The sequence below is a fragment of the Ceratotherium simum genome, chromosome 37, assembly GCF_057802395.1.
Source record: "Ceratotherium simum simum isolate JZ-2026a chromosome 37, ASM5780239v1, whole genome shotgun sequence".
Lineage (NCBI taxonomy): Eukaryota > Metazoa > Chordata > Mammalia > Perissodactyla > Rhinocerotidae > Ceratotherium > Ceratotherium simum.
Window position 1 is genome coordinate 22,868,382 of NC_141936.1, and position 27,362 is coordinate 22,895,743.

The 27,362-nt window shown below is 38.9% G+C and overlaps 1 protein-coding gene across 1 annotated transcript; it reads left to right on the forward strand.

Annotated features, from left to right (window-relative positions):
* The first annotated feature begins 55 nt into the window (after window positions 1–55).
* Window positions 56–27,362, forward strand: PECR (peroxisomal trans-2-enoyl-CoA reductase). Its single transcript, XM_004427531.3, has 8 exons — window positions 56–239; window positions 4,982–5,115; window positions 5,684–5,849; window positions 10,520–10,601; window positions 15,381–15,477; window positions 17,628–17,738; window positions 23,611–23,722; window positions 26,737–27,362. Exons 1-8 carry the CDS (start codon window positions 116–118, stop codon window positions 26,820–26,822), a joined length of 912 nt encoding a protein of 303 aa, XP_004427588.1. The 5' UTR covers window positions 56–115; the 3' UTR covers window positions 26,823–27,362.

Genomic DNA, 27,362 nt, shown 5'->3' on the forward strand with positions numbered 1-27,362 from the left:
GGCGGGGCCAGGCGGTCACGTGGGCGAGGGCTCTCCGCCCAGGCCAGCTCCGTGGCCGCGGGGACCCAGTGACCCGGGCTGGCCTGCGCTGCGACCACTCAGACGCTCCGCGGCCATGGAGGCGTGGGTCAAGGGCAAGAGATTCCTAGCGGCCTGCTTGCTGCAGGATCAAGTGGCCATCGTCACCGGCGGGGGCACGGGCATCGGAAGGGCCATCGTGGCCGACCTCCTGCAGCTGGGTACGTGAGCGGGACCCTGGGCCGGGCTACCCAGATCGAGGGGTGGGTAGAGACACAGGCTGGCGTAACCGGGGGTCGGGGGTCAGGGGGCAGCTAGGCGGGCTTGGCAGAGCGTGGAGTTGCAAAACAAAGGAGCTGTAGATGGGGCCGAAATGGAAACCGCAAGGGAGAGAGAACAGGGTTCTAAGAAATGGTAGACGAGTGTGGGATGATGAACCACTGTTTGTAAACTAAAGGGGACATTTAGAGCCAAAGATACGTACAGTGTACTGTGCCCAGGTAGGGAATAAGGAGACCTGTGCAGCAGGCTATGGAATTAGTTCTGGATGTGTATTTAAACTCAGTCCCTTCTATATATTGCCTAATGAGGGATTAGGAAACATGGGAAGACTTCATTTCACTGGAAAAGGTTGTAACATATCGAGAGGCTCCCTTTATGTAATCTTCCCCCATCTCTTATAATATTTAAATTAACTTGAGTGAAGGGAGGAGTTTGTAAGCACATAAACAAGGAAAAAAACCACAAAAGGCAAAATAGGTACATTTACCTATATGAAAATGTAAATCCTCATTGAATTAAAAAAATATAAAGTTTAAATGCACATAAAGAAAAACAAATTCGTTATATAAAGAGCTCTCACAAATAAATAGGGAAAAGATCTTACACACTGTTAGAAAAATGGGCTAATGGTATGGACCAAGTGTTCCAAATGAAGATCTAAAAACAAGCAGTAAGTATATGAGAAAATAATCAACTTTACTGGCAATAAAATGCAAAATAATACAATAGTAAGATGAGATTGTTTTTCTACCAAAATTTTAAAGCATTGGGGGAACTGAAAGTGTTAATAAGGGAGTGAGAAGGCAGGCAAGAATGTAAATTATTACAAGCTTGTTGAGGGCAATTTGGAAAAAGAAAATTCCAGAGCGTTAACAATATTCATGCTGTATGACTGAGTAATTCCTCTGTCAGGAATTTACCCTAAGGAAATAATCAGAGATAAGCACAGATTTGTGTACAAAGAGGTAGTGTAGAGGAGTGAAACGTTGGAAATAAATATCCATTATGGGGGAAATTGTTAAATCAATGACAATGAAATATGCTGTTATTTAAACATCTTGCTATTGAAGACTTATGTGGAGAAATGCATCCCATATTATTGAAAAAAGCAGAATTCTAAACAAAATATAGCATTCCAATTTGATTGTTAATGAAAAATATATATGCAGAAAAAGATTAGAAGGAAGTTCATAACATTGTTAACAGCAAGTACTTTTTCTGCAAATGATTTGAATTATGGATGGTTATTTTTATTTTTTTTCACTTATTTATTTTTTTGTGAGGAAGATTGGCCCTGAGCTAACATCTATTGCCGATCCTCCTCCTTTTTTTTTCCCTTTTTCTCCTCAAAGCCCCAGTAGATAGTTGTATGTCACAGTTGCACATCCTTCTAGTTGCTGTATGCGGGACGCTGCCTCAGCATGGCCAGACAAGCAGTGCGTCCGTGCATGCCCGGGATCCGAACCCGGGCCGCCAGTAGCAGAGCACATGCACTTAACCCCTAAGCCATGGGACCGGCCCAAAAATAATTTTTAAAGTGCCTTATTTTAATATGCAGAAGCTGGCTCATCCTACACAACTAAAATACTTCTTGCCAAACAGAGAGCCATTTTACTCTTTGCCTTTATAAACTTCGTTAATTCCGCATGTGTATGTTGACTGTGGATTGTGTGCTAGGGTAAAAATTACAGCAGTGACAGGGTTCCTATGCTCCGGGGGGTGACAGAGAGTGGAGGAGACTGTTAAGTAAACAGATAATTACTATGCAATATGGGCTTAAATGATGTTTTAGAGTGAGGACAGGGATATAGGAGCATGCAGAAGGGGCTGCCAGCCTCGGCTTGGTGAAGGAGAGGGAGGAGAGTTATCGATATAGTTGTGATTATCAATATAGTTAAATTTAAATCTACTGTATCCCTCTGGGCTTCCCAGAGGTGGTGAGGTTCCTTCCTCTTTCTACTTTGAGGCTGCCCTGGCAAGTGTTTCTGTTTTCTATATTTATACATGAAAAGGAGGAAGCATTCTCTTTAAGATGAGCTAAAAAGTAAGGCAACAATGAACAGTGAGGTTCAGGATTACTTAATAAGGCACACGGGTAGTCCAGCATATTTTGGCTTAGTACTTACTCAAGCAAAACACTGCTGGCAGTGTTAGCATTCCCATGGGCAGCTCTTCCTCTTATAACTCTATTTACATTGAATTCTAATTTCACTTCCAGTGTTACCAGTTTTTATTTCTTTGTCACACTTTTATCTTTGTTGGCTGGTCCCTCTTTCAATCAGCCATTTTTGTAAAATGTCACATGGGTTTATTGTTGGGAGACAAGGAGGCAACACAGCTGCATTCTTTGCCGTCTGTGCGTGAATTGAAGAACAGATGCACAGTGCCCAATCACTGCAGACATTGAAAGAAGTGGCGTGATAAGTCATTGATCATGATCTGGATCTGTTATTCACATGGTGACTTGTGGATTGGGGAGCTAACAGTGAAGTTTGTATTTTATGCAGTTGCTTGCAGTTAATGTACTATGATAACAGAAGTTTGAACCATGTTGTTGGGGGTTTGGTGTTATTTAACTAAGCTAAGGTAATGGAAATCGGTGCATATCAGAGCTGAGCAAAACAAGGGTGGCCTGTACTTCTGTTTTACCTTTCCTGGCCATTGCACTGTTCTTCTCATACATTTCATTTCTACATATGTTATACATCCTAAAATACATTGTTATCGTTTTTACTTTAAACAATCAGTACCTTTTATTTATTTTTATTTTATTTTATTTTTTTTGTGAGGAGATCAGCCCTCTGCTAACATCTGCCAATCCTCCTGTTTTTTCGCTGAGGAAGACTGGCCCTGGGCTAACATCCGTGTCCATCTTCCTCCACTTTATACGGGACGCCACCACAGCATGGCTTGACAAGCAGTGCATCGGTACACGCCCGGGATCCGAACCGGCGAACCCCGGGCCGCCGCAGCAGAGCGCACGCACTTAACTGCTTGCGCCACCGGGCCGGCCCCAAATCAGTACCTTTTAAAGAGATTTGAGTAGAAAGAAGAAAAGCCTTTGTATTTACTCACATAATTACCATTTCTGGTTCTCTTTCTTCCTTTCTGTAGATTTAGATTTCCATCTGGTATCATTGTCCTGCTTGGAGGACTTCCTTTAATCTTTTTTGTAGTGCAGATCTGTTTTAATGAATTCTTCTAGCTATTATGTGTATGAACAAGTCTTTATTTTGCCATCTTTTTTTTTTTGGTGAGGAAGATTGGCCCTGAGCTAACATCTGTTGCCAATCTTCCTCTCTTTGCTTGAGGAAGATTGTCACTGAGCTAACATCCGTGCCCGTCTTCCTCTATTTTGTATGTGGGACGCTGCCACAGCATGGCTTGATGAGCGGTGTGTAGGTCCACATCCAGCATCTGAGCCTGCGAACCGTGGGCCGCCCCAAAGCAAAGCATGTGAGCTTAACTACTATGCCACCAGGCTAGGCCCTGCCGTCATTTTTGAAAGCTATTTTCACTGGGTCAAGATTTCTAGATTCCCAAACCTTCACTCTACCCCACCACCCCCATCTCCAGTACTTTCAAGACGTTCCACTGTCTTCTGGCTTGCATTGTTTCTGAAAAGAAGTCTTCTGTCTTCCTTGTCTTTTTTGTTTTGTGCTGAATGTGTTTTTTCCTCTGGCTGCTTTTAATATTTTTCTCTTTATCACTGGTTTATGTAATTATATCATCAGTGCCATTTCTTAGTCTGTTTTTATTAACTGACTTTTCTCCTCATTATGAGTTCTTTTTCCTGCTCCTTTGCATGCCTGGTAGTTTTTTGTTGGATGCCAGACATTTTTAGATTTTACCTTGTTGGATGCTCGTTATTTTTACATTCTTATAGATATTCTTGAGCTTTGTTCTGTGATGCAGTTAAGTTACTTGGAAACAGTTTGATTCTTTAAAAGAGGCTTGCTTTATGTTAAGTGTTGACCTGATCAACCTTTAGTTTAGGGCTCATTTTGCTACTGAGGCCATGCCCTTCTGAGTCCTTTACCCAATGCCCCATGAAAGGTTTTTCCTGGTGGGAACACTAACTATTCCCAGTGCTGTGTGAGTGCCAGGGTTTGTTCCCTCTGTTCATTTTGGGTGGGTCTCTCCCCAGCCTCACATAGTTTCCTCACTCACATGCATTAATCAGGCCTCAGCTGAAGACGTGAGGGAACTCTCTGCAAATCTCTGGAGTTGTCTCTCTGTGTACCTCTCTTCTCTCTGTGTCTTGTGTAATCTAGCTGTCTTGGCCTCCCTGGACTCCCAACCTCATCTTTTCCACCCAGGAGATTCCTGGGCTCTGAATGGGTTTTTCCTCCCTGTGCTGCAGCCTGGAGACTCTGTCCAGGCAGCAAGTTAGAATAATCACAGGGCTCACATTGTCTGTTTCTACTCTCTGAGATCACTGTCCTGTGCTCTCTGATGTCCAATGCCTGAAAATCATTGTGGCACATACTTTGTCCGTTTTTTGAGTTGTTTTGGTCTGGAGGGTCACTTCAATTCTCATTACTCCATCTTGACCAGAAGCAGAAGTCTTAATTCATCTTTTTACGGCAACATATGAAATAATTTTCTAAACACTGTTATTTTTGGAGTTTATACAACCAATGGAAGCTTGTTGACTTGTTCTTTGCTGTTTTCTCTTCAGGGTGTAATGTGGTCATCGCATCTCGTAACTTTGATAGATTAAAATCTGCTGCAACTCAACTGAAGGCCATCCTGCCTCCCACCAGCAATGCTCAGGTCACTCCCATAAAATGCAACATCCGTAGAGAAGAGGAGGTAATGCACTTTTAAATGCAATGAATCATTTATTCATTCATTTTAACTTACAGTAGTGGTTCCTAAACCTGACTGTTGGTCCTAAAACCGACAGTTTTCTTGTGGTAGCTGTCTTGGATGGGGTTCATTAGAAGCAGCCCCTGTGAAGGAGATTCTTCTGCTAATGACTTATTGAGTGAGTGACCTCAGGAGAAGGAGAGGGAGGGAGCAAGCTAGGGAAACTAAGCAAGATGGGGAAGTCTCAGTGACACCACCTTTTGTGTCTTCTGCACTTGAAGTCATTTCTTAATGTTAATTTTAACCTGATTTCATCACTATCCATTATTCTGGGTTGGTAGCTCACAAATTAATACCATGGAGGCCTGCCCTACTTAGGAATGTTCCAGGGCCTTGGATAAATCTTGTTGTCAAGATTACAAATTTAGCTTTATTATCTGTGGGTATTGTGGCAGTTGGAGTTACCATTCACTGTGAGAGACTGCAAGTTCTCTTACTCTCCTAGAGCAAACCATCAGTCCAAGTAGCAAGTTAGGTTATTAACCAGTTTACTTTTAATGTTTTTCTTTAGGTGAATAATTTGGTCAAATCCACCTTAGATATTTATGGTAAGATCAATTTCTTGGTAAACAACGGAGGAGGCCAGTTCATAGCTCCTGCTGAACACATCAGTGCTAAGGGATGGCACGCTGTGATCGAAACCAACCTGACGGGCACCTTCTACATGTGCAAAGCAGGCAAGTGTGATCAGTAACCCCAAAAGTTAAGATGTCTTTAAGGATCATAGAGAATCCTGAAAGAGAAATTGTTAGGGGCTCAGAAGCTCCATGTCATCAACGTTTACTGCCCTGATTTGCTCATATACAACATAGGAATGTAAATTGCTACAATTGTGGAGAATAAGTTGGCAATATTTACAAAATGTGGGTATCCTTTGATTTTATAATTTTATTTCTAGGCATTTATCATGAGAAAATTATTAAGGATCTGTACAAAGGATAGCTACAAAGATGTTCATAAAATTAAAAAAAACTCTCACACTTTGTTTTTGAGAAATGAATCTGTTAAATCTCTTATAAGGGCCCGTTGATTAAGTCAGTCAGATCTTCAGAGAGAATACCAGAGAGAGCCCACATTCCTTCTGACTAACAACTAATTAGCATGCATGCATCTTCTTTGAATTAAAGGTTATGTTTCATAGGTGGTAATATTAAACTTCTGAAGTTGGGTAACTCAAAGGTTTCCTTACAAACTATCCAAGACATTTCGATGATGAAAAGCATAGAATGAATATAATTCTGACCCAAAGGGTCTTCACCTCAAAGTGGATTGGGCTTTATATTCTCAGTATCTGTAAGTCACACATCTTGCAGACAGTCCGAGGCTTCATCTTTATCTACCAGCGTAAAGCTCTGTATTAGTTGTGATACAGGAATGGCTGCTCCAGTGTAGAGACCCCAGAGAAAACAGGAGCTTAAATAAGATAGTTTATTTCTCCCTCACATAAAAAAGTCTGGGTAGGTAGTCTACAAAGAGTATGGTAGTTCTATAATCATTAGGGACTATGATATTGTGATTTATAATCAATGCTATATATTTTGGTCTTCCATCCACCGTCCCAGGGTCACAGCTACCAAAACCCTTGGAATTTCCTGAGCTCTGAGAGCCGTGGGAGCATCTTTTGTTATATTTGGTCTCTTGTCTTCAGTTCCTGAAATGGCTTCAGAACCATAATGGTGAAATGGGTGTCTTATTCATAACAAACCCCTTTCAACCACAACTGAGTTTATGTAAATGAGGTGACTTTTGGAAAGTCCCTAAAGATGGGGAGGGCTGGTTGCTAGGGACCAACCGTGATTAGAGGGTTGGAACTTTCTGTTTCTCCTCCTGAGTTCCAGGGAGGAGACAGGTGCTAGAAATTGAATTAGTCAGCAGTGGCCAATGATTTAATCTATCATGCCTGTGTAATGAAGCCTTCTCAAAAACACCAAAGGACAAAGTTCAGAGAGGTTCCAGGTTGGTGAATCAGAATACTTCCACATGGCACTGTGCTAGGCCCAGACTCCACAAGGACAGAAGCCCGTTTGTTCAGGACTTTGCCTTATGTATCTCTTCATCTGGCTGTTGATTGATATCCTTTAATATCCTTCGTAATAAACTGGTAATCTAGTAAGTAAACTAGTTTCCTGAGTTCTTTGAGCTGCTCTAACAAATTAATTGATTCCAAGGAGGGGATCATGGGAACGTCTGATTTATAGCCAATCAAGAAGCATAGGTAACAGCCTGGACTTATGATTGGCATCTGATGACTGTCTCAAATATCTTGAAGAATAGCCCTGGAGAAGTGTCAGGGGAGACTTCAGAGTTGTAAAATATATGGTAGTATTTAACCAGAAGCAGAAAGTCTGTGAAGGTAATTTATATAAACTTATTCTCCTTTCTTGTACTAGTATCAAATAGTTTTATAAATTTTTAAAATATTCGATATGGTACATACAGCTTTGTTTATTTTTATTTCCAAACTTTTCTTGGCTATACATGACCGTTTATTCTTTCAGATGACTTTTATATTCAAGTTTGTTCCTCAAAAATCTTGTTGGGGAATTTGATTAGAATTGTGCTAAACTTATTAATGATTTGAAAATAATTAACATGTTTAAATATTGTCTCCCCATCATGACATGTCTTTTCATTAATGGACTCTTAATCTTTTGGCAAAAGTTTGTGGTTTTTGTCATGTAGATCTCATATTTTTTTATTAATACCTAGATATTTTTGATGGCTGTTGCTATTTTGAATGGGCTCTTTTTCCAATTATTTTTCAACTGGATTACTGTTGGTTTATAGAAGAATTATTTTTTCAAATTGACCTTTTAGTTTTATCTAATGATTTGTAGCTTTATCTAACGGTTTGTCACATTAGTCTTTTGGGTCTTCTGAATATACAATTGTACAGTCTAAAAATAACTACTGTATTTAATTGAGTCAAAGATACAGCCAGTTGTGAAATGTACCATCATTCTGTATACTTTTAACAAAGTAAAAACTTTGCTATTTGTAATTATAAGATGCCTCCAATTGTAAGACGTACCCAGTTTCAGCGATGTGAAAAAGTTGTCAGAGATTTAAAACATATTGCATTCTATGTCTTTTTCTAGTGGTTTTACATTCTTTTTTCTGTTATATGTTATGAATTGGTAAGAACTCACAGGAAAGCATTAAGTATTAATGGGAAGGCATCCTTACTTTTGCTTGAGCTTTTAATAAGGATGGGTATTGACTTGTTCTCTGGTTTTTACATTCTAAAAATTAGATTTCTGTTGAAGCGAGTCCTAAAGTACATCTCCAGCATTGTCTTGATTTGTATGAATAGAATGGATGCCTAGCTATCAAATGGGGCTTCAAAAAGGATAAAATATTTAAGAATGAAGTTAACAAAAGAAGTGTAAGACTTTTATGCTTTTAAAAACTACAAAACATTGTTGACGGATGTGAACGAAGATCTAAATAAATGGAAAGACAATCTATGTTTGTGAATTGGAAGACTCAATATTGTTAAGATGGTAGTTCTTCCCAAATTGATCTGTAGGTTCAATGCAATCCCTATCCATTTTTGCAGAAATTGACAATAAATTAAAATATATGTGGAAATGCAAAAGACCTGGAATAGCCAAAACAATTTTGTAAAAGAAGAAAGTTGGGGGACTTATACTTCTTGATTTTAACAGAGTGTGGTACTGACATAAGGATAGATTTATAGGTCGATGGTATAGAATTGAGAGTCCAGAAATAAACCCTTATATTCGTGGTCGATTGATTTTCATCAGAGGTGCTAAGGCAATTCTATGAGGAAACAATAGTCTTTTCAACCAATGGTGCTGGCAAAATTGGATATCCACGTGCAGAAAGACCCTTACCGCACACTATAAGTAAATGTTAACTCAAAATGGCTCCTGGACCTAAATGCTAAAATTAAAATTATAAAACTTTTAGAAGCAAACAAAGGAGAAAATCTTTATGACCTTAGGTTAGGCAGAATCCTAAGATACACCACGAAAAATAGCATCTATAAAATTAAAAAAGTGATAAACTGGACTTAATCAAAATTAAACACATTTGTGCTTCAAAACACACCATTAAGAAAATGAAAAGTTAAGCCACAGACTGGGAGAAAAGATTTTCAAATCACATATCTGATAAAGGACTTGTATCTAGAATGTACAAAGAACTCTTATAGTTCAATAATAAGAAAACAGCCCCGTTAAAAATTGGGCAAAAGATTTGAATAGATATTTCACCAAAGAAGATATATGAATGGCTAATAAGCACTTGAGAAGATGCTCAACACCATTAGTGATTAGGGAAATGCAAACCAAAACCTCATTGAGATACCACTTCACACCCACTAGAATGGCTGTAGTCAAAAAGTCAGACAATAGTGTGGAGAAACTGGAACGCTCTTGTGTTTCTGTAGGAATGTAAAATGGTAGAGACATTTTGGGGAACAGTCTGGCAGTTTCCTAAAAAATTAAACAGAGAGTACCATATGACCCAGTAATTCCACTCCTAGGTATCTTCCCAAGAGAAATAAAAACATATGTCCACACAAAGATTTATAATCACTCAAAAGTGGAAACAATCCAAACGTTCATCAGATGGTGAATGGATAAACAAAATATGGCATATCTATACAATGGAATACCATTCAGCAATAAAAAGTAACTATTGATAAGTGTTAAAAGATGGGTGAGGGGGCTGGCCCAGTGGCGCAAGTGGTTAAGTGCGCATGCTCCTCTGCGGTGGCCCAGGGTTTGCCAGTTTGGATCCCAGGTGCGCACTCACGCACTGCTTGGCAAGCCATGCTGTGGCGGCGTCCCATATAAAGTGGAGGAAGAGGGGCACGGAAGTTAGCCCAGGGCCAGTCTTCCTCAGCAAAATAGAGGAGGATTGGCAGATGTTAGCACAGGGCTGATCTCCTCACAAAAAAAAAAAAAAAAAGATGGATGTACCTCACCAACATCATTCTAAGTGAAAGAAGCCAGACACAAAAGACCAACATTTATATGAAATGTTCAGAAAAGTCAAATCCATAGAAACAGAAAGTAGATGAGTGTTCGCCTGGGAATGGGTTGAGCTGCAAATGGGCACAAATGTACTAAATTGAAATGTACTAAAACTGGATTGTGGTGATGGTTACCCAACTAGGTATATTTATTAAAAATCATTAAATTGTACATGAAAAGTGGATGAATTTTGTGATATGTAAATTGTACCTCAGTCAGGCTCTTTATAAAAAAGAAATGTAAATTAAAATTTTAAAAGTATCGAATAAGCGGCATGCTGGAACAGGGGATCAGAGAAGGGTCAGGACACTAGTTGATATGATCGTCATTTTTGTCTTCTGCAGTTTACAAATCCTGGATGAAAGAGCATGGAGGATCTATTGTCAATATCATTTTCCTTACTAAAAATGGATATCCAGGATGTTCGTAAGCATTTTTATATATTTTTTTCCTATGTCTTTGGGTTTTGTCCTCTGAAAGGGGAGAGTAGGGTAGGGAAAATTCCTTAAATCAAGATCATTAAGGGGCCAGTGCAGTGGAATAGTGGTTAGGTGTGCGCACTCCGCTTCAGCAGCCCGGGGTTTGCGGGTTCGGATCCCAGGCACGGACCTATTCGGTTTTAGACAGGACTGCTAAATTGTTACTTCACATTGGAATTTGACATATTTGACTTTTATTCTGATTTTGATAAATTTTTATGTTGGAAACTGATTTTTTTTTAAAGGAAGTCAATGAACTAATTTAGCCTACTGTCTCTTTCTTTCGTAATAGTAGATTCTTCATAATAGTAGGTTTTTTCACAATAGTCTAAAAGGCCATTCAAATAGAAAAGTTGAAAAACAGTATGCCAGGAAGCTACTTGTAAACCACAAGTTTAGCAGTTAAAAAGTCTGATTTTTTAAAAATTAGTTTTGCTGATTTGTTTAGTGTTTTTTATAAGTTCTGATTCCTTCTATTTTTTAAATTAAAATTGAAAAAAAAATTTTCCAGACCAGCCCAGTGGCGTAGCAGTTAAGTTCATGCACTTCACTTCGGTGGCCCGGGGTTTGCGGGTTCAGATCTTGGGCATGGACGTACACACCGCTCATCAAGCCATGCTGTGGCAGCGTCCCACATACACAATAGAGGAAGATTGGCATGGATGTTAGCTCAGGGACACTCTTCCTCGCTGGAAAAAAAAAATTTTCCAACATAGAATCTCTATTTTTATGAAATGGCTCTATCTTAGTATTATAAAAACAATGCATGCTAGTTTACAAATATATATATTTGTTAATATATAGGTTTACAAATATAAATATATTATACACATGTATATATTATACACATATATGTAAAACTCTATAAGGTAGAAAGTCAAGTCCTCTATACCCTCTTACCCCAGAAATAACCTGTTAACTAAGTTAAGATAGTGATCCTAATTCCTTTATAATTAATAAGTAATGTGTAGGGTGATATTTTGGCAACGTGTTAATATTCTTTTTGCCGTCAGGATTTTAGCAACCATTGTTAATTCCTACTTGAAACACTTCTTACATTAGGAATATGAAAATGTTGATTTTTTTGGTTTTATAATTGCTTCTATATTTATTAGCTGATATTCTTCCATAAAAAGACTTTTCTGCCACAACCATCCCTTCTCTCTATATATACTTATTATTATTATCATTATTAATATTTTTTGGTATACCACTATGGAATCATAGATTTATTTTAAAATTCATTGTTTCAAATGCACACATTGTCTCAAATTTAATAGAAATTTGTGTTGTTTCTATGTTTTGCTGTTATAAATATTGTCTGCAAAGCATAACATTGTACATACTTGTTACCTTTGTGGAGGTATGTCTTCAGGGTACATCCTGGAAGTTGGATTTCCAGATGAAGGGTAAATGCATACTGTTAGGTATTTCCAAATGTCTTTCCATTTTGCACTCCCACCAGCAATGTATGAGAATGTCTGTTCCCCACAGCTTTGCCCAAAATGTGTCTTGTCAGCTTCTGGACAACTCTGATGGGCAAGAAATGGTCTTCTCAGTAGAGCATCTTTTCATCTGTTGAAAGGCTATCAGAGTGTCTTTTGCATATGTATTTGAACTATATTGCTGTCTTAGCACATTCTTCTCTGGGGGTTCTGACCATTTTCTTTTCAATGTGGTCTAATTCTAGTCTATTTCCCATTACAGTCTATGCAGAGGAGTTTAGACTGACCTGCTGATCTTTTGGATCATTGTCAATAATTACAAGGGTGAGAGATGAGCCAAAAAGCAACTCATATCTCCCATGGAGAGACAATTGTGCCCATCAATGGGTGAATGAGTAAACAAATTGTGGTATATCTAAATAATGGACTACTACTCAGAACTAAAAAGGGGTGAATTATTGACTCATGCAACAACATGGATGAATTTCAAAATAATTATTCTGAGTGAAAGAAGCCAGACGGAAAAGAGCATATACTGTATGATCTCATTTATGTGCTTAATTCGTAGAAACATTTAAAGAATTTGTTAATACTAGATTCACTGCGAGTTGTACATCATTCTGCCTCCTATTCACAGATTACAGGAAGAAAGTGAAGCCATGTGACAGCCTTCAAGGCAGTTTATCCCTCATAATTTGTTATTGCACAGATTGTAAGAGGTTTTAAATCACATCCGATAAGAAATAAGGTAGTAGGACTTCAGAAAATTTGTCAGCGAAAGAATGGATGTGAGACTTGTCATTCAAGGGGTAAAATGAAATCTCACCCAATTTGTAGTCCAGATAAACGCCAGTCTCTCTGGGCTTTTCCTTAGAAGAGTGAGTGGAACGGCACCTCGTGAGACATAGTCACCATTCCACATTGTCCACCATCTGTTCTGTCCTGACCAGGGTCACTTTCTCTTCCTGGAAACGGAGTCTTTACAAACCCCCGTGGTCCATTCAGGCTTGTTGCCCACCTGGACCTCCTGGTAATGCCGGCTGGAATCAAATCCTTCAGAACCCACGACTACTGGATAAGCCGTAATTTCTATGGATTTGGATGAACTCTTTGCTTTTTCTTTACAAATGTCGCAGATTTTTTTATCCTCTGAAACAAGCAGATTAGGATGTGCTGTTTCGGGATCCAGAGTACTTTCAATTTCTGCATGATTTTCTGCAGAGCCAAATACCGCAGAGGAAGACCACATTCTTCTGTCCTTAACTGGAACGAGGAGAGAGCTGGGTTTCCAGGCTTTCACACCTTGCTAATACTCTTGACATCCATCAGCAGTTTCAATTCTGTCATTACACTCTTCTCTGCCACCTCCTTTAGTAGATCTTTGAGTGTGAAAGTGTAGTCTGAAAATGCTGTTATGTTTGCGTTGAGTTTCCATTGAAGGTCCTTCTCTTCATCAGCTAATCTTGAGAGAACTGTGTAGGAAAGGAAAAATAATTTTCCTTCTACCCTTGGAGTTCTTGACTGAGACCCCTATAATAAAAGACAGATGAACAAGAGAAAAACAGAAGTTTATTCACATGTATATCTCCTGTGTGCATGGGAGATACCCAGGGGAAAATGAGAACTCCCTGAGGTGGCTTAGAATTGAGACTTGTTAAATACCATCTTACTAGGGAAAGGGAGGGAATATGTAGGCCACTTAGGGGCAAGTAAATTATTTTTAGGAAAGATGAGTGGGCTCTTGGAAGAAGAGATGGGAGGGATGATGGTTTGTGACAAAGTGTGTCTGGGTGTGGTATTGACTTCTAGTCTCCTGTTCTTTGACAGGAGTCCGTCTTCCCTGGTTGATGAAATTCTCGGGAGGGGACTGATGACAATTGAGTTCCTTTTGGAGGATCTGTCTTTAGGCAGAGAAGGGGAGTTCTGAGAAAGCCTCTCCCTGCATTTGCTGTTTTTCAAGTGCCTACAGCTCAAAATAATCAATATGCCAAGGCAGTATGTTTTGGGGTGACATGTCCTGAACTCCTACAGTCATATTTTGGGGTGACATATTCTGCTGCCCTTCAGTAACCTCTTGCTCACGTTCTACAAACTGATTCAGGTGCTCAGTTCAGAGAGTAATCTCTCTCTCTGGTTTCTTCCTCTCTCTCTCAGTTCTAGTGGCTTTGTCTCTTGGGTGGCTCCTGGTTCCTGAACGTCTGCCACTTGCTTCTTCAGGGCTCCATGTAACCGTTGAGTCTTTTCCTGTGATGAAAGGCAGGACCTCATGTGGTGTCCTGGTGGTCAGGGGGCCGAGTGCAAGGGGACACAACTCCTCTAGGTCCTCCTCAGAGAAAAGGGTCAAGACTTGATTGTGCTTCTCGCACAAGCACGTCTGCTCCTGCCCTGCCTCTTGCTCCCGCTGGTGTGGAGGAGCTTGGCCATTTCAGTCATCCCTCTCAGCTGAGTGTTGCTCCAGAAAGGCTCCTTTTACCATTGGTGGCCAGGTGGACAGGGCAAGGGAACCTGTCCTGCAGAGCCACCCAGGGCTGTTGCATGCGGTAGCAGCAGAAGTTTTGGCTGCATTTGATGGTGATGAGGTCACTCAGGTCATTCTGACAAATGGAGCAGTTGGCTTCTGCCTGGAGTCCCACCAGCGCTGCTGCAATTGACAGTGGGACTGAGGTGGGTTTTCTTGAGGAAGATTGGACTCCGTAGGTACTCTCTAGTGAGAAGTGGGTACACCCCCAGATCACATATACTTGGTTCTGAGGACCTTGTAATTAGAAATTCTAAGCCATAGTATATCTGTACCTTTTTCACAAGACCCCATATGCATGCAGTCCTAAATATTTTGAACCTCCTATCTGGAAATATATTAAAATTTATTTAAATTTTGGTGTGTCTAGAAAGTCCATTGATACTGTTTCTAGCCTGATATATGAATTTCATATCACTGATTATCTAACATTGATTTCAAAAATAACCACACCTGTAACCCTCAAAATTACCAATTTGTTTTCCTCCATAATAAAAAGTTCTTCAAAGTATTCCTTTCCTGTTCATGGTGATTTGGGGGATCGTATATGGGCCTACACTCTGTGAGATTTGCTTGACTTGGCTTTAATATTGAAGGGTCCAGTTCTTTCTCATTGTTTAGACAGAGACTCAGAAAGACACAGACTCATCATAAGGATGCTCTTGTGGGGCTCTGATAGGTCATTGGCACACTTGTCAGTTTAGTTAATGAGAAGAATATTGGACAGAAGCTGACTGTAATGTTTATATTTTGTCTTTGAAAGGCATAGTGGAGCTGCCAGAGAAGGTGTTTACAACCTCTCCAAAACCTTAGCTTTGGAATGGGCCACAAGTGGAGTAAGAATCAACTGTGTTGCTCCTGTAGGTAAACCTTCTACATGAAAGCTGTTGACAAACTGTGTTCTTCTAACTCCATTTGTGTTGTTGACAGAGCTATTTGTTAATATGACTGTATTCTAGAAAAGATTGGCTTCTAAAAATATATAAAATCAGAAAGAAATATTCTTTGATTTACAAATTGTCAAGAAGGTTAAATTAAGCCAGTGATTCTCAATGCTGGCTTAATTCTAATATATGAGAATTATCTGTAAAATGTTTGGAAAATCATGATGTATAAGTTTGACTCCAAACGGTGGAATCCGGGCATCGGTATTTTTAAAAGCCTGCTAGGAAATTCAAATGCCCAGTGAAGGTTGAGAACCCACTGTGTCAAAGAATGAATTTTTCCAGATTTTTGTGTTATTTCTTGGTATGTCATCAATGCTTTATTGGGCTAGGGAGAAACTTGAAGTCAAAGTTCTAGGGAGGCGCTCCCAGTTAAAGATCAACTGGAAGTCAAGAGAAAATTTCTCTGAAACATAATGTAAATGATAGAGGAAAAAAACACAATATGTTCAACTTAAAAAACTACCATTTTTTGTGAAATAAGATGGAGCTTAAGCTTCCTTGGGTATTACATATTTGTCATGTGTTCCAAGAGAGACGTTAAAAGAAACATCTCACTCATCCAACAAAACCCAGCTCAAATGCCCTTTTCTGGGATGTTTTCTGGACATTGAAATGTAATCCCATTTCTGGATTACTATCCTAAGATAGTAATCACGCCTCTATCTGAAACTCTATAATATCTGGGGATATTATCTATAGATCTATCTATATAATATCTATAGATGTTATCCATACTACTTAATGGGAACTACGTGTCAACTGACTTCTTGACGTTAGTAGAGAAATCTCATCTCTAACAAATTGCAGGCTCCTAGCCAGATACTTCATATCCCTTCATTCCTTCACAGCTGACATTACCTTACCCATATTACACTGAAATATTCGTAGGGTAAATTAGATATAGTTCCATTCTTTTTTTTTTTTTTTTTAATGAGGAAGATCAGCCCTGTGCTAACATCTGCCAATAATCCTCTTTTTTTGCTGAGGAAGACTGGCCCTGGGCTAACATCCATGCTCATCTTCCTCCACTTTATATGGGACGCCGCCACAGCATGGCTTGCCAAGCAGTGCATTAGTGCGCGCCCAGGATCCAAACCGGCGAACCCTGGGCCGCCGCAGTGGAGCACGCGCACTTAACCACTTGCACCACTGGGCTGGCCCCTAGTTCCATTCTTAATGTTGCTACCTTGGAATAACCCTCCAGAAGTGCATCTCTTGAAAACTTTCAAGGTTTGTTAGTGTTATAGCACAATACTAAAGTTGTGTTTGTCCTCCAGATACATTTTTAGGTTTAATGTCTAAACCTTAATACTTCTAGAAGATTCCATCCTCTTTAAGTATAAGGTTATAAATTGTTTAATTGGAAACCAGTGTATTGCCCCAGTAATTATTAGCACCGCCCACCCACTTTCCTCATTTTACCTTCACTCCCCTGTTTCCTACCCCCCCTCTATAACTTCTGTTGTAGTTATCAGCTAATAACAAATAGCTTTATCCTGTGTTGTACAGTTTTTGAGTAATTTCTGTGGCTTTATAAACCCTTAAAAGCTAATGAGAGCTGAATAAAAGAATTCTTAAACAATTAAAATTTTAGTTTATTTGTATTGGATTCAAATGTTTCACTTGTGATTTCACTCTAGGTGAAAAGCCATGAAAAGATTGCATTTTCTAAATCTCCCATAACCATAGCCTAGTCTTCTCTTGTAAAGTGGGAAGCCTGGTGGAACATAAAATAGACTCCCCTGCCCCATTCCTCCCGGTGAAGTGACTCTCTGATCTACTAATATAATTATGCTTTCAGAAACCAAGTCTTTTATGAAAAAAATCCAAGACTTGGCTGGTTATCAAGGGAAGGAAATGAGCATTCAGATAGTCCATTTGTAATAGCGGTTGACTGTACTTCTCTGACAATATTGAGAAAAGTTAATATTAGAAATGTTAACCTTTTTATTAAACTTAAACCACTTAACTTTTGGTATTGGTCAATAGACCGCCTTGATGTCTTTACAATGAAAATTTAATTTTATGTACTTTTTTTGTTCCTGTTTTATTTTTAAACATAGGGAGCCATTTATTCCCAGACTGCTTTTGACAACTATGGCCCTTTGTCAAAGGAGATGTTTGGAGGATTCTTTCAGAAAATCCCAGCTAAAAGACTTGGGGTTCCTGAGGAGGTAATGTATATTTCTAACGTGATTAGAGTTACTTTGTTTTATACCTTGGAAATTTGTAACATTTGGTGTCCTTTTCACATCGTCTGGTTGGCTGGGAGAGATGATTGCCCCTACTGCCTCCAAACCATTTCCCTGGCACTTTCTGGCTCTTGGGAATATCCTGGTTGTGGTTTAAATACTGACAGCAGTCTTTATTCAGGGGAGAGTGTGGTGTGAATTAAGAACAGCATGTTTTTATTATTTTATTGTACTTTTCAGCTAGTTATTTTATCACATGGCATTTGTCAGTACACAAGGACCCTGAGCGAGTCAGACAGTTATGACTATATGAAGTTCCATATGCGATTTCTGTAAGGTGGCCAGATCTAAGTATGTAAAAATCAATAGCTTTCTTAAATGCCAGGAATATCAGTCTTCAAATGCAATGAAAAAAACAGATATCTTTTCTACAATAATAATAAAAAGTAAAATATCCAGAGTAAACTTAGCTCTAAACGAAAAAAATTTGTTACTGAAGAACAGAAAAAAAGACCAGAACAAATAGAGACATGTCATATTCCTCAATGGAGAGAATCATTTTTATTAAAATCAAGTTTCCCTAAATTAATTTTTTTTTTCCTTTAGTGAGGAAGATTAGCCCTGAGCTAACATCTGTTGCCAATCCTTCTCTTTTTGCTGAGGAAGATTGGCCCTGGGCTAACATCCATGCCCATCTTCCTCTACTTTATACGTGGGACGCCTGCCACAGCATGGCTTGATAAGTGGTGTGTAGGTCCGTACCCGGGATCCAAACCTGCGAACCCCGGGCCGCTGAAGTGGAGTGTGCAAACTTAACCACTATGCCACTGGGCCAGCCCCAGTTAATGTATAAATTTAATATATTTTTGGAACTTAACACACTGATTCTAAAATTTATCTAGAAAAATATTTATGCAAAAACAGCCAAAAATGTTCTGAAAAAGAATAATGGGAGGGATTTGGCCTTCCTGACAGCAAAACCTACTGTAAAGCTATACTTATTTACAACATCTGGTGCTGGTTAAAATTAGTGGAACAGAATAGACTCTTGTATCAGTACCATGTATATATGGGGATTTTATAGGATAAAAGTAGCATTTCAAATCTGTGAGGAAAGGATAGACATTAGCAAAAGTCTTGCAGCAACTGGCTGTTCATTTAGAAATAGATTAGACCCCCCATCTTGTTTCACGTACAGAATAATTTTCAGATATTAAAGTGCTAAGTATAAAAGCAAAATCATAAAACTCTCAGAATAAAATGTGTTCTAATTCCTAGAACTAGCATTCATTATCAGTTTTATGTATATCTTTCCAGAAATTTATTATGCATACACAAAAATATCTATATTTATTGACTTTTTTGCAAAAATGGGATTCTACTATATGTTCTTTTCTGCAACTTGCTATGGATATGCCATAATATATTTAATTAGATCCTATTGTTGCACATTTAGATTCTATTTATATTTTTTATGTTGCAGTAATTCTGTAGTGAACATCCTTGAACATAGTCATGCACTCTTTTGTGAGGAGGTAATTTTCTAGCAGTAGAATTCCTGAACTAAATAAATATGCATATTAAATTTTAAAAGATACTGTTAAATCAAACATTTGGTGAGCTATTTTAAACAACGTGTTTGCATTTTTATACTGAAAACTAAGAAGGGTTTTAAAGGATTTTAATCAAAGGAATGATATGATTAATTTTTTATTTTAGACAGAACATTCCTTTTGTTTATGTGAACTATATCATCTATATTTATGTATTAGAAATTGAAATTGAGAAATTTAAGAAATATTTATCAATTTATTTAAAATAATAGTAACAAAGGCATTAAATATTAACATGAATAATATTTTTAATCAAAAAGAGCTACATTTTAAAAAACAGAAGAAAATAAATTTTTTTACATTTGTTTTACATTTTTACAAATCTCTTTTTTATTAACATATGGCTTAATAGAATACAGGTGGACTCTCACATCTGCTTCTGCATTCCGTCTGTTCTACTATGTTGTTTTGGTTAGAGCAGATGAAAAAAATCTGGCTTCATGCAGATGTACAGTTGGAAAAGGGAGGAGGATTTTAATAGTCTTTTCAGATAATTCTGGATAGTCTCCTTTGATATTTGACAAATGGCAGCTTCTTAAAGATTAGTTGCAATGTGGAATCTGAAACCATGTCAGTGAACTTTCTGTACGCTGTTCCCTTAAAATACATTGATCTCTCTGGCACTTGAACTGGATCTTTCACCCATAGATGATTTTGTAACATCAGGGGTTGGTCTTTTGGAAAATATTGGTTCACTGAGTTATGGAGATCTAAATGTTGACAATGTTGACACACAATCCATTATACAATATCACAAGATCACATTTGTTAATATCACCACCAATCTCTTCAGAAAAATCTTTGAATATTGGGAAACTGTCAAGTTAATGGTGACAAATGCAAGTTTTCCAAAATTCTCCTTTTTACTTGAAAGCTCAGATTTTATCATTGACAACAAATCCTGTCTCTCGTTTTCCTTTGAAGTGGCAGTCTCATTTTGTTCATTTTGGAAAAAGTGTCTGCCAGATACTCGAGTGTGAATAACCATAGTTTGTTAGTCATTCTTTCAAGTAAAAAATGGTGTTTCATGAGAAAGTGACTAGTTCGGTTCATAGCTCAACCACATGTTCTCTTCCTTAGACAACCATCATACTTCTATATGCAGCAGAAGAGCTTAGTGTGTAATTCCTGTTTCATCACACAGGATAATAAAATGACGTGTACTCAGTGGTTGAGATTAATACAATTCAGAATTTTCACTGCTTCATCAAGGACGTTCTAAAGTGAAACAGGCTTTTCCTCGTCATGAGTACTTGCCACTGAAGAATGTAATGATTACCAGTAGAATGACCGCTAGTTCAGTTCCTGCCATGACTGGTTCGAAGGCTTCAGTCATCTTTCCCACCATGGCTTTGGCGCCTTTAGTACAAATGTCAACATTGTGAAAAAGACAAATAAGGACTTAGTATTATTATTAGAATGGTCTTGACCTTACAAATCCCCTGAAAACGTCTTAGGTATGCCCTGGTGTTGCTGACCGAGCTTTGGCTAATGTAGGCAATACCTTTAAAAAGTGTGGCTGTGAAGGGAAGGAGAGATGCTGAAGGCTGCCGTGAGATGCAGAAGGAGAGTTTTGGCCTCTGCCTGATTGTGTTCTCGCATCACTCGGCCATGTTTCCAAGATATTCTTATTGCCCCGGTTAACCGCCAGTGTCTCTTTTGGGGCAGAACTTTCACACCAGGCCATTGACCTAAGTGCTTACCAGTGACTTGCCTTATTTTAAGTGACAGTCCCTGGCATAGAGTCAGGAGGGTCAGAATGTACTGTAGTTTTAAAAGGAACTGCCTAGAGCTGCCATGATGTCCCTTGAATCTCTTGGAAAGGGAACATAGCACTTGGAAGACCCTTCAGATGGCTTGTGAGATACACTCATTTTACAAAGTAAGAAACTAAGGGCCAATGAGGTTTGATAATTTGCCTGGGCCATACTTGGGTCACGGTACCGGGATTCAAACCCAATCCCAATTATTTAAAATCCTCGTGACCTTTAATAAACAAAGCTGAACATAAACATATAACTGAGCCAACAGAGGAGTTACCCACATAGATAAAGCAGATACAAGTTGCTAGTCTCTGATAGTGTTTATTCATTGATGAAAGTCTTGTGATTAACTTGGTACTTCAAGTCCATCATCAAACGGATTCCATTAGGATGAAAGTTAAGAAGAATCGATCTGAAGATATTATAATAGTGCCTAGTTAATTTGGTAATTATAAAAATTTTATTTCAGTTTAGCTCCCTGTTGAGTTCCAAAAGTAAACCAGGCATCCTGAATATTTATGTCTTTTACCTAGAAGATAGTTTCCATTCAATTCAGTCTTATTTAATGGTGCCTCGTCTGTGGGCAAAACCCAGTATTAGGAGCTGGGTGATGCAACATCCCCTCATTTTGTGGGAAGAGATTCATAGAGATTCCTTCCTTCTGTAAACATTTATCAAGTGCTTATTTTATGCTAAACACTGTCAAAGGATGAGGCCACCACTCAATATTTGCAACAAAATTCAACACAAAGCCACACTTGTTGCATCTTTAAGTCAGGGAGAGCTCTGCTGGTCAGTCCCTCTGAGCAGAGCAGACTACTCATCTTTTGCTTTTTCTTGGGGGGAGTGTGGTTTTAGGGATTTGCAGACTTCTGGAGCTCATGGTCCTTGGGAGAGAGGACTGTTGCTTGGCTGGCACTCAGAAAGGATCTTACTGGAGTGATTCTTCCCAACCAGCTGACTTGCAGAGTGGAGGAGCTCTCACTGATTGATTGGCTAACAAAACCTGTTCAAAGGGCTAGTTGTCATCGGCTGATCAAACAGGACAAAGTATTCTGATGGTTACTCATTACCGTGGCTCAGAACTCTGCCTTTTCCCCGGGGTGTGGGAACTTTTAAATGATTAATTCTATACCAGCTCTGTCCAATAGAAATATAATAATAATAGTCACATACATAATTTTAAACTTTCTAGGAGTCATGTTAAGACTAAGAAGAGGTGAAATTAGTTTTAATAATATATTTTTTTAACCCAGTGTATCCCAAACATTATCATTTCAGCACATAATCAATATAAAAATTATTAATGAGATATTTTACATTCTTCTTGCCATTATAAGTCTTCAAAATCTAGTGTGTGTATTACGCCTATGGAACATCTCAATTTGGAGTAGCCATATGGAACGTGTTTTGGTAGTGCCATGTGACTAGTGGCCTCTGTTTTAGTGCAGTTCTATTCTGGCTGCTGGGGATACAAGGAGGGAGAGAAGCTATGTCTGCCTGCCAGGGTCTCAGAGTCTCAAAGAGGCAGCCATGTAACCAGACATGGCTACAGTGCCGTGTACAGGATCAGGACTCGGGTGAGGGAGCCAGGAATGGACGCAATAGTTAAGGACACACTCTCAGGGCTGCGCAAGTGCAGGGTCTCCTTAAATGCCATACCCTAAGTGTCTCACCCTAGTCCTGGCCATGCTTGGGAGCTTGATAAAATAGCAGATTCTGTGGGCTCAGCCCCAGAGCTTACAATTCAGAAGATCCAAAGTAGGGCTAGGAATCTGGGGTTTCAATAAGCATGCATAGGGATTCTAACGCAGGTGTGTGGGATCACCCTTGGAGAAACTGCCTGTGCCAACAGCCTCATGGGAGAGTTCCATTACATCCAGTCAAATAATTTCTCTCTTTCTCTTTGATTTTGGGAGTAGATGTTGCTGACCTCATCAATTCACTATCAGAATTTTTAGGGGATGCGGTAGGATTCTGAAGTCCCTCTTGTAGAAACTCCTGTGGTCTGAGTTGCTGGGCTTTTGGCCTGTGGGACCATGGGCTGAACAAAGTAGAATGCCAGTTGATTGCTATACAGACACATTGACTATTTTGGGGACGAAAACATACAAGGCATGTGGTGGCATTGAAAAGCAAGGCTGCAGTGGGCAACGAAAGGTGTGGAAGGAACTGAATTGTTTGAAATGGGAAAGAGCAAAGATTAAGCATGGTGTTCACTGTTGGCTTCTTCACATTGTATAGCTTACTCGACACTGTCTAAGGCTCCTTCATATCTTGCCACCCTAGTCACTTACCTGCTTTTAATGATGATCAAATCAAAAAAGGCAGTTGTCTCTGCTGTCAGATTATTGTGCACACACACTGTAGAATTCACGTGACAGTCGTGTGTTCTGAGGTGTGCTTACTGGGGAATGGGAAGCAGCCCCAAATGGGGAGTGTCTGCTTTTCTGTACGTGTGTGTGCTTCTGTTTCCAGGTCTCCGCCTTGGTGTGCTTCCTGCTGTCTCCCGCAGCTTCCTTCATCACCGGACAGTTGGTGGAGGTGGATGGGGGCCAGTCTCTGTACACTCACATAGAGGAGATACCAGGTGAGCAGTCCAGAAATGAGCAGTCCCTAGCTTTATGCCTTTTCCTCTTCACGTTTTCAAAATTCCTTAAACAGTTACTTCAGAGATAAAGGTTTTCTCTTACATCACATCAAAATGTGCACGTTTGTATTCGTGATTTTTAAAGGAAATGTTCGTAGTCACATAAAATATCTAAATATCTTTATTATAGAACTTAGCTTTATATATTAAAAAAGTTTTTTGTTTGTGCATAGGTTGGTGGAATTGGAACCTTGAAAAATATTCTCAGTATGAGTATATATGTAAAAGGAAGAGATAGAAAAGAGGCAAGGGCTTCCCATATTTTTTTAGAATTGATTCCTCTTTGTTCCTCCGATAAGTGGCTTGTATATCTGAGCAGAAGAGTCAGATCTGTTAGGTGGGAAGGGATGGTATGGTGCTATTTTTCACTATCTTTGGGATATATATTGAGGGAAATCATATGATTTGCTTTATTCATTCATTTTTTATGCACAAAAACAATAGTTTTTTAAGGCTCAACCAGATGTAGATATTGCACACAAATGTCTATGTGTGTATATCTCATGGTGTGTGTGTGTGTGTGTGTGTGTGTGTGTGTGTGTGTGTGTGTGTGTATCTCATGGCTAGATCATAGAACTATGGGATTGGAAGTGTCCTAAAAAATCAGTCCCGTATCATAATTTTACAAATCATAAAACAAATCCATGGAAATTAAAAGGCACATCCAAGCTAATCACTCCCAAAATGTAGAAAAGGATATAAAATTCAAATGTATTTGAACTGTTGCTAAAGATAGTTGATTAAGTGGCTACTACCAAATTAAAATGTGGTTGGTGTAATGCATGTATATTTGAATTTCATGTCAGGGACCTGGGTTCAATCTACTCTGTCACATGCCAACAGTCTAATTGAGGCCTAAGACCTTCTTTGCATTAATAAATGATTAGTATGGAACTTTAATATTACTTATTATTTTCCCCTCCCATATGTATTTCTTTACTAATAACATCAATGTGGTGATGTGTATCAGATACTGTGGTTTTAAGGACCTGGGTTGGAAACACAGAAATGCCTACATGGTTATGCAATATTGTTTTCTGTTGGTATTAAAGTAGGGAGGGTGGGAGAGAATCTTTCCACTTCCTTCAGTAGAATTGAGTCAGTAGAGTTGAGTCAGTATTTGTTAAGGTGAGTTGAATTGTTTTTCCTTTATAAAGGGAAAGAAATTCCAGGTGCCTGTTTCTCTAGGCCTCCAGTGAAATGATTTTCTTTTGTAATTCTAACACTTTTTTTTTATCAGTACAAAAATATTTTTTGATTTTTTGAGGAAAGCAGCCATATCCATCTTTTAAGACTATACTCCCCCCAGATTATGAGTGGGAATATTCATCCTTTCAGTACAGTAGTCCCCACTTATCTGTGGTAGATCCGTTCCAAGACCCTCGGGGGATGCCTGCTGGTAGTACCAAACCCTATATATACTGTGTTTTTTCCTATACATACGCACCTATGATAAAGTTTAATTTATAAATTAGGCATAGTGAGAGATTAACCACAATAACTTCTCTTTGACATATCTGAATTGCCAGCATCACTACTCTTGGGCTTTCGGGCCATGATTAAGTAAAATAAGGGTGACTTGAACACCAGCACTGTGATACCGAGACAGTCGATCTGATAACCGAGCCGGCTACTGAGTGACTAACGGGCAGGTAGTGTACAGCGTGGATCTGCTGTACAAAGAGATGATTCACGTTCCAGGCAGAACAGTGCAAGATTTCATCACGCTGCTCAGAACAGCGGGCAATTTAAAACTTATGAATTGTTTATTTCTGGAATTTTCCATTTAATATGTTAGGACCACAGTTGACCAAGGGTAACTGAAACCAAGGAAAGTGAAACCACAGATAAGGGGGGACTGCTGTGTAGTATTTTCTTTAAGATTGCCAGCCCTGGAGTGAGAATGACTGGGGTGAAACTTGGCTATACCCTTACTAGCTGTATGATCTTTGGAAAATTAATTTCTGTGAGCTTCCATTTTCTTTTCTATAATGTGGGGTCACTTATAGTATTTATTTTGTAGGCTGTTGGGAAGACTAAATTAGATAATGCACATTTAAAGCCCTGTGTCAGATATGATGCTTTGAGCTGCAACTCTAACTGGCTTAAGCCATAAAGGAGTTTGTTGCCGTGCGTAACTGAAAAGCTGGGGGGACTGGACTCAGCAGCTCAGTGATCTCATCAGGGACATTTTTTTTTTTTATTTTCCCTCTGCTTTTGCTTCTATGATGATTGTCTTAAGACTGACTCTCCTGGTTGCAGGATGGCTGCCTGCCACTCCTATAGCTGCATCCAGCTGGACAGAGAGAGAGGGGAGGGGAATGACTTTGTTCTAGCATTTCTAAGAAAATTCTGAGATCCTCTCTGCTTTGGACCAGCTTATGCAAATGTCCGTCCTCGACCAGTGACCACAGCCAGGGGAATGGGGTGCACTGACTGACAGATCGGTCAGTGATCTAAGTGGGGTCACTTCCCCTGAACCTCATGGATTCCTCAATGGAAACTGAGTCTATTGGAAAGAGGAGATGGGAGACTAGATGCTGGGGAAGCAACTATAAATGCCTGGGACAAAGTAAGCTTATTTAAAAACGTTACTATTATTAAGGAAGTGATATTTGTTGAATGTCTAGGTTATGTGAAGCGCTGTAGAGAGAGTGTCACATTTAACTCTCACCACTTTAAAAGATAAAGGTTGTTATCCCTTTTAATAGATGAGAAAACTGAGGATCAGGAAGAGTAACTTCTCCAAATTTGGAAAAGCTAGTAAGTGACAGAGCTGGGATTCAAATCCAGGATTTTCTCAAAACCTTTGCCATTTGTCCTAATAATTTCTCTTCTCTTGCTAAGGAAAGGGGTGAACTAGGGAAAATAACAAGAGGGTTTGGTAGAAACCGAGAGGACTAATGAAGTTCCTAGATTTGTGAGTGACATGAGGTTTTCCACTTACTTAACAGATCACGACAACTGGCCTGAAGGAGTAGGGGACCTGTCTGTTGTCAAAAAGATTAAGGAGACTTTTAAGCAGAAAGCCAAGCTCTAAGCCAAGGAAACACGGAGGTGTCTTTCGTGCCCAAATGCCTTAAGATTTCAAAAATGCACTTCTGTACTTTATAGGAGCTTATAGTTTGCATGGAAAAATCACTTTCCGCTTTTTTAGTGTTATCAAATTATGTCTATGCAAAAACGATTCCTGAAAGAAATGAATTTTTAAGGCACAACCCGTGTCCTTTGGCCTGTGATTTAAAAAAATTTTTAGGAATGAAAATTAACATACTTTATGATTAGACCTTTTATTCCTAAGAAAGGTATTTGAAAAGTGAAATAATTTCAAATTAATCATAGACGTCTCATAATCTGCTAAAAGGTTTTTATATTTAATTGTAAAGGTAGACAATAAATCCAAACTGTGGCATCATTATGATTCTTACAACTAGAGTTATACAATGATTGCCATTGGTGGCAAATACTTTTGGATCAATAAAACTTTATGGTAATTATCGATGTGTGCTTTGTTTTGTTCACAAAGTCAAATTTGTGTAAATCCTCTTAATTCAAAAGAAAAATAAAGTTATGTGTAGTA

Coding starts and splice junctions, on each gene's coding strand:
- PECR (XM_004427531.3), top strand. CDS start 116: ATGGAGGCGTGGGTCAAGGGCAAGAGATTCCTAGCGGCCTGCTTGCTG. Junction 240..4,981: donor GGCCGACCTCCTGCAGCTGG/GTACGTGAGCGG, acceptor TTTTCTCTTCAG/GGTGTAATGTGGTCATCGCA. Junction 5,116..5,683: donor ACATCCGTAGAGAAGAGGAG/GTAATGCACTTT, acceptor GTTTTTCTTTAG/GTGAATAATTTGGTCAAATC.